Source organism: Phalacrocorax carbo, chromosome 5 (assembly GCF_963921805.1).
Source record: "Phalacrocorax carbo chromosome 5, bPhaCar2.1, whole genome shotgun sequence".
In the NCBI taxonomy this organism is placed as follows: domain Eukaryota; kingdom Metazoa; phylum Chordata; class Aves; order Suliformes; family Phalacrocoracidae; genus Phalacrocorax; species Phalacrocorax carbo.
Window position 1 is genome coordinate 61,506,440 of NC_087517.1, and position 8,274 is coordinate 61,514,713.

Genomic DNA, 8,274 nt, shown 5'->3' on the forward strand with positions numbered 1-8,274 from the left:
ATGGATTCATTGAGCCAGAGAGTTCTCATTCTCTACAGCTTACTACGTTGACTATTCTTTTTCACATGTCAAGTATCATGTTTCACAGCTCTGGGATGGAATAAAGGAATTTTCAGTATGGGACATACCTATGAAATACACACTTGATTTTACTGAACTGAGCTGAATTTTATCAGATTTCAGATTTATTCCCAAATTCCAGTTGAAACTGCTCCTTGCCAGTGGAGAAAGCTCTTCCAGATTTGAAGTCCATGGAAGTTGTGTGCATGTTTACAAATTATTTGCATCTTGTAAAAATACTTAGAAAGTCTACAAATACATAGATTACTATCCATTTTCAAATAAGTCACAGCAGCTATGCACTACTCTCCCAGTGCATGTCTTTAAAAGAAGTGCAGGATTTGTCAATACAGAAGAGTGCAAAATATTTAAAAAACAGTGATCTCAACATACTGCACTAGAGATACTCTATACCACCAGCTTCCCTGTTCTGTTGGTTCTGAATCCAGACTGCCCAATTGCTTTATCAAATGAACATTGTTCTTGATGCACTAGTCGATCCTTTAGGGACACCAGTAAACTGCAACTCTAAGAGGGAACTGTGGCTTCTGTTCTGGCTGGTTTCCCATGAAAAGAGATGGGCATATATAGATTAATATGAAGAGTCAAAACATCAAGTGTTACCTACCTTGCAGAGCTGAAAAGCTAGCTTAATTAATATTTCTGCAACAGAGGGGCCAAAAACCAGACCACCAGATCCAAATTCTTCAACTTCGTGGTTCAGGGCCAACTTTACTGTGAACAACTCTTAAAATTTGTGTCTTTCATGCATTAAAAATATCTTTTGGCTATTGCAAAGCTTTGAAAAAGCATTAAAATTTCTGCTAAGGCAGGAATTCAGTAAGAGCTGGCCTGAGGATATGGACCTAATCTAATACTGTAAATCCAAATTAAACATTGCCTCCACCTTTTGCTTTCAAAGCTGGTACCAAATTCTCATTCCTTTCTCTCGTACAGTCCCAAACAGGACTTCCCAGCCACAGATCTGCACTCTGTGGAGAATGCCAACAAACCAGTAGCTGACAAGTTCAAACAAAAGCAGCTACCTTTCCAACAACATGAAGTTACAATAGGCACAAGGCAGCTAGAGCAGATGATAAACACTGAACCAGAACCTACATACACAATTACATAAAAGTAACATGCATTGACAAAGCCAGAAGAAAATCCATTCATCTAGAAAACCTTTCTGAAGTTGAGAAAGTCATAGGTAGCTTTTACTTATTAGGAAACCACGATTCACTTGCAGTGACAGGCTTGAAGAGGAGTGTTCTGGCAAGATCTTCTGTTTCTCTTCCTTTACATCCAGTGGGTCTCTTCTTTTAAGGTCTGTCTGAAGATCTGCTCCTCACCTGCTAAGTCTCACTCTTTTCCAATATAGTAAAATGTTTATTCCCCATCTATCCCAATATGGATGTCTCTCAGAAACTAGAGTTTTCCTGCATTTACCATCTCTGCCTGGTGTACAAGATACTTGCAAGGAAAAGGACAGGAGATTCATCCAATTTACATTTGTCCCTTCAACGGTCAATCCCACCATATTCTAAATTGGTTGTTTAAAAATGAAAAGTTTTATAGTTTTAAACTTGTTTGTTATACCAGAAAAGGGTCAACCAAACCAAACCAAAAAACCCACAGAAAGGTAACATTTTGGTAGTTCGTTGCTACTATCCGTTCTCTCACCAAGGTCAAAATAAGGTCTATTACCAGCTTCTTATATTACTCTATCTGTGTTTCTTTAGTAATCAGCACATAAAGTGTTAATATCCTCAGCTTTCTATGATTACTGACCATCCCCTGCAGTTCTCTAAGCATGTAGATTTCAGTTATTATAAAAATAATTGAAGTATCAAAATACTCGAACCAATGCTGTTTACAAACAAAATGGAAAAGCTGTAAATAACTACTCACCAGGTTCTCTTCAAACCACTCCCGTATACACACTGCTGTGGCCCCTGGAATCTGATTCCGCAATGCTTCTTTCTCTTGAGGATCCTCTAGCATTTCCAGTGCCATCTTTAGATCTTCCAGGAGATGCAAAATTTGGAATGCGCCCAAGTATACTGATGGAGCAGGTGACACAATATCATAACCACCATTAGCATACTCTGTAGCTGACTTTGTACCTAAAACAAGTAAAACAAGGAGAGACAATAATGTTATATAGTTGTTTTGTAAGTGGCAAATACTACTACACAGTACAATATCTGAACTTCAGATGTTAACTGACAAGTATCAGTATTTCAGGCTTAGAAATACTTAGCCTCTAGGTACATAACAAACACTGGAGAATTAAATATGAGAGGTATGTACAAGCATATGAAAAAAGAATTTTAACCTAGAAAACATTTGCAAGGTCCCTTAAATTACAAACGCTAAAACCTTACCACAAATCACCTGTAATTTTCCATGGTTACCATGAGATGTCACTAAATTCTCAGCTACATAGTTAGAGGTCCCCACACAGAGCAGTGTTAAGGAACATAAGAAAGACTGATGCAGTCCTTTGACAAGAAACTTCAATTAATATAGATAGTGTTACCGGAACTAGAAAAATATGTGACCTTGAGCAGGTTTAAAACCCTCTCACAGAGAAGGAAACCCCAAAAGTTAGCAATAAAAATGGCTAATTAAACTTTGCTAGCTCTCTAAATTACAGAAAGCTCTCTTAATTACACCTCCCTTCTGTGCCAATATTATTTTCTCAAGAACAATAAGCATAGAAACAAACATGTCTCACTTGATGGAAGAATTATAAATAATACAAATTCTAATATCTCTGAATCTTTTTGTCTTAATACCCTGTTTTCCAATGAGATGCACACTAAAATGAGCTATCTTTTCTCAGTCCTGAATTTCAGACCTTGATTTCATTTAACATCCCTTTCTTTAAGAACTAGTCAGATGGAAAACTTCTATTTGCTCTACTTTTTACAGTGTTTGTTTACAATTCATTACCTCATGTACATAACAGATTGCACTCATGTCTTCATTCCTATTCTCTCTGGCATAAGCAATCACATTTTCCCCCTTTATTTGACTTCATGGGAGATATTTTTTTTTTAGGCTTTTAATCATTTGTATTGTACTCCTCTCAATCCTTTCACTTAGTAACATAATTTACAGGTGTATGTTGGATCCACATCGCATATGGTATTCCTTCCTATAGCCGATAGTATTCCTATATATAGAGTATACTATTCTTCGTTTTACTCTGGTGTATAACATCATTTGCATCTTTGTTATGAAAGGACCAGAAATCTTCACTGGGCCCTTGGAAATTATTTCCTAAGTTTTTTTCCTGAGCAGATGTATCTAACTTGAAACCCAGATGTATAAGTAATTCAAATTTTCTTCTTGAATGCACACTGCTGTGCATTAATAAATGTTAGTTTGCCTGCTGTGGTTATTTATCTACCATGGTTTGAACATTACAAACTGTGTTTGATCCCAATGGTTCATTTTAAATGTAGCCTGATATACTACTCATACCTAAAGACAATTCATTAATACACTGGCACTCTAGGTCCAAGTACACTGAAATGCTTTCTGCACCTAGATTAGCTTTTAACCAAAACGTTAACTGATCATTTAATCCTAATATTGTTTCCCATCTCAAGCAGTTTTTGATCCAACACAATATTTTGTGAATGCTCATTTTGTGAATGCCTAACTTTACTCAAAGCTTTTGGAAAAATTCTAAATATTAACCAGGTTTTCTTCAACCACTGCTTTAATTACATAGAGAATTCTGTCAGATCAATTACAGTGGCAAAAAAATTGTGTGGTTTGAATTCTACTGTAGGATGTGCCTGGGCTTTTGTTTGACTGTATTAAACAACGCAAAACCATCCCTAGAAATTTCTAAAGTTCTGCAAGGCTCAGTAGTAGGGATTTTAATATTTTAAAGCAACACTCTCTTATTTTCATTAGTTCAATATTCAGTATTTCAATAGTCTTAAACTTTTCAAACTCAGAAACTGTTTGGTCTTGTTGACTTCCACTGCTTATGAGTTTATTTTAATACCTCAAGTGCGAGATCTCATTTTAATTTCTGGCTAAGACCATATCCAAGATAAAGTTTCTTCAATATCCGGTGCTACAAAGACTGCTGCACAAGACAACTTCAGCTCGTAAATCAACCTTGTTGTCCTGAATTATCTCCTTTTGAAGAGAGGATCAATTAACTGTTTTGCTGGATTTGAGTATTCTAACCACTAAAAGATATTTAGAAATTTTCTTGCATATTTCCATAGTCTCAGCTTAGTTGTTTCTGTTTATGTACTCCCTAGTGCAGATTAATATTAAACTCTAGCAACTAAAAATAGCAGATATCCAAATTGTGCAAGAGCCATTTGGGTCATATAACCTCTTACATCTTTTCATTCAGCCAGAGTGGCTTACTACTTACTTTCCAAGAGAGATACATCTAGGGATTGAGACAAATTCAGTTTAAGAATTTTCAGGGTTTTTTCCTTACTGTTCCCTTTCCTGCCTGAAGTTTTCCTCCATTTAAATTTGCATGATATGAGAAACAAAAAAGAAGCCAGAAGAAGGAAATATTTTTCTAATCATTGCTAAGAAAAAGAGACCCAACAAATGAAAATTGTCAAAGACATCTTTATGGCAAACTCATGTTCCCTGAACTACCTAACAACACACAAAAGCTGGTATGTCTTATGACTTACCCGATACTTATGACTGGGAATTCATTTTGGGCATAAATAGTACAGGATTTTAAACTGCAGAAGACAATAAAGATACTTCAAATTTTTTGTAGCTAATAATAGTAAACAGAAAGCACAGTATTTGTTTGCTTACATGAATAAAGATGTAATGATCTTACAAGCGAACTGTCTGTAAATTCTTATATATGCTAGTTCCATTAAACCTTGAAAGGAAACACATCTCTTTGATTAATACCAACTAAAGTGAAATGAAGGAAGTAAGAGATTGAAAGGCTCAATTTCTTTCATAATTTTCACTCTTTCAGCTGGGGTTATTATCCATGGAATAAATTATTAAAACATCAATATAAGTACTATTTAAAATTTGTATTTAGACTTCAAAAGCAGGCGATCGTGATAGAAGCATGTACCCCTGTCTGATACCATCAGAAACAAACAACCAAAACGCCAAACTATAGCTGTACCCTTATCATGCCGAGAATATGGTGCATAATTCTGAGATGTGCGGAAGATTCTAGCTTTCAGCAATCAAAATTCCACTAGTTTCAAGTCACTGGGATCACAAATATTGAGCAAGGACTTAAAAGTGCTTTGATCTGCTGGATAGGGGCCAGAGTACTCAACAAAAGTTACAAAGCCCTCCCATGAGTAACTCGCCTTGTCTGTAACAGGAGCTACTCACAGATCTCAGTGCATCATTAAGAGATCATGACCCTTCACACCTCCCCATCAAATACAGGCATCCACTCCTCCTTGTGAAATTATTTTTAAGCTGGCTTGCTATGGGACCTTTTATTCCCCTGACTGTAATGGAAAATGAAGAATTCCTCTGAATGCAACAAATAATGCACTTTATACTAGGTAAAGAAATGCAGAAACGCAGAGTTCAACTCAGCATTTTAATTCAGAAAGGTTCCTGTTTTACTGCTTAAATTCAAATGAATCACAGGCTTGCTTCCCTTATTTGCTTTCCATGTAGTTTCATATTAAGTAGGATATATATTGCTCACCAGAAGGACAAGAACACACCCTGAAAAACAGAAGTAAAAGTGCGTAGGCATAAATAATTCTACTTTGCATTATTTGAAGCCTTCACATAATCATGCTGCAAAGCACATTAAGTTTTAGCACCAGACAATAAGAATTTGGATCTTCTTGCAGACTGATGCAAAAAAAGAGATGCCACAGTGCAAACAGAACACTACATGTTACCGATATACCATTAACAGCAGTTAATTTGTGTAGAGCTTTATTATAGATAGTTGAAGTGGGGAAGAATGTGGTTCAAGCATGAGAATTTTATAGATACTCAGGAAAAATTAGCACAGTTTTGAACTCTTGCAAAAAGACACATTTTGTATAGCCTTAAGCAAGTCTCAGTCTTCCTGTGCTTAATTTTTTCTGGGGGTAAACAGGACAGAGGGGAATCTTTTGTCATTATGTTTATACAATACTCAACACCATGGTTTCCTAGTGTACTACTGGAACACAATTAATCATCATAAATGTCCACTGTAGAGGAGTAGGAGAGAAAGAAAGGGAAAAAAGAAGTATTGGAACTGAGACATTCCAAGCAGCTCAGTTCTGGCTTCCATATACAGACAGTAGATGAAGGAAGTTAACGTTGCTGCACTGTATAAGTATGTAGAAAAGACAACACAAAGTAATAAAAAAGAACAACTTTTAAGTTACACCTTTCCTACACCCTGACCATGCAATCACATTTTTAGTTCAAAGTGCCTTGCAATTAGCTAAATGATTCAAAGAAACATTCCTTTTGGGGCAAATACATAACCTATTCAGAAACAGCACTACTGGTGGCTTGCAAAAATAACTTACTAAGCAGAAGTAATGAAAGAAGCAGAAAGCCTTGCCAGTTTGAAAATACACTCTCCTCAGTTTATATTGTATACATGCATCCACCACCCAATTTTCATCACTCTGAACAGTGGATACTGTTTCTGATCTCTCTTTTCCTTGCATCTTAACTTCCAGTCCCCTCCTACATTCATCCTTATTATCTCAGTCTTTTCACTCTAAAACTGCCTGAGTTTTAGAAAAAAATTCCTGGTAATACACAACTCAAGCATCTGTGGTTAAAAAGAGATTTTCCAAAAACTGCTAATTCCTTTAGTACAGAAAACAGCGACAAACAAAAGCCCCACAACAAAACCCAAGAGCTACTTCTACACTAGGGTGAGGATGACTTCCTATCAGCTGAAATATTAGGGTAACTGTTTTGAAATCTGACCAACACCATTTAGAATAAAATTATGAACAAACATTTACTCTGGCCTTTCAGTCAATCATTACACTGCTAGACAACTTTTTTTTTTTTTACCTGAGTTTTTTACTCAATGAGCATATATGTTGTCCAAGTTCTTCCTCTCTCCATCAGGACTACAAAGTGCCATTTTCTTTGAAGCACAAGTCTCTTTTTTCTCATGAAGATAGCCTTGAAAACGTTATTTACGTAAACTAGTAGTAAGGTCTGGATGGACGATGAATTCAGCCTCCTCATTCCTAAGACTTCTGTCAAAGGAGTGAAGAGGTAGCTCACACATCCTTTCTTCTAATACTGTAATGCAAAATACATTACAAATGGTGTGCTTTGAATCATAGCTCATATTAGCTTCGCCTCTAAATGTCTGCTTTTAGATCTTTAACTACAGGGAACAGTAACTGTTAAACTGGATTAGCAGGAAGCCCTAGGAAAAAATTTCCAAGCCTAGAAGCATTAATGACCACATTCAGATGCAAGTTTATGCAGCTCCAATGATTTTCAACTGAACTTTATTTTCAACAACACGTGGAATCCTTGAGACAATTTTCAAGAACTGCTATCATTTCTTACACAAATTACCTTTGTAATTACTCAACCTTTTTCCTTTACACGCTTATAGCCTCCAAGCTGTGATGTGCAGCACATTAGGTACTATATACACAACTACAACAAAAAGATCTCTCCTATCCAGACACACAAGCTAAGCAGCATTAGAGCTGGTGAAAAAAGGAAGACGGATTATGCAGCTATGATGGAGATTTCAGGCCGAGTCTCCATGGCACAGGAAAAACAGGATCAACACATTTATTAAAGACAAAGAAAAACAAATACTTGCATCAATTTTATCTTTTTTTTTTCCCCCCCTTGTGTTTACACACACACAAGAAGTGTATTTAGGGCCAGTGAAACCAGTAGTCTAATTAAAATAGTGTTGTGAGACAACAAATACATCATTTTAGTGCAAAATCCAGAACTGTAGCAAGCAGTAGTAAGCTACTGGTAACATGAATACTGTTCCAAAAAAGAATCTCTGAAAGCATATGGAAAATAAAAGCATTCAGTTTGTGAGGAAATAAAGACATCTTGTCTTGTAAAAATTACATTCCTTTGATTTTTAAAAACTCTTTCAAATACTTTTCATTGGCTTAAAGTAGGAAGTTGAGAAGCTATGATTTTGAATTTAAAGAAATCCCATTTGATAAAACTTGTTTAAATTAAAATCTTAGAAATCTGTTCACAAGC

General features: G+C 35.9%; 1 protein-coding gene across 11 annotated transcripts in view; it reads right to left on the minus strand.

Annotated features, from left to right (window-relative positions):
• Nucleotides 1-8,274, minus strand: part of PPFIBP2 (PPFIA binding protein 2) — a 107,008-nt gene that overhangs the window by 68,243 nt on the left and 30,491 nt on the right. For 10 of the 11 annotated variants that reach the window (XM_064452764.1, XM_064452765.1, XM_064452766.1 and 7 more), the window contains one exon: nt 1,972-2,186. In XM_064452764.1, coding sequence (XP_064308834.1) covers nt 1,972-2,186 — 215 coding nt within the window. Of the gene's footprint in view, nt 1-1,971; nt 2,187-4,748; nt 4,764-8,274 lie in introns of those variants that run through there. The other variant, XM_064452773.1, reaches the window with a different exon arrangement.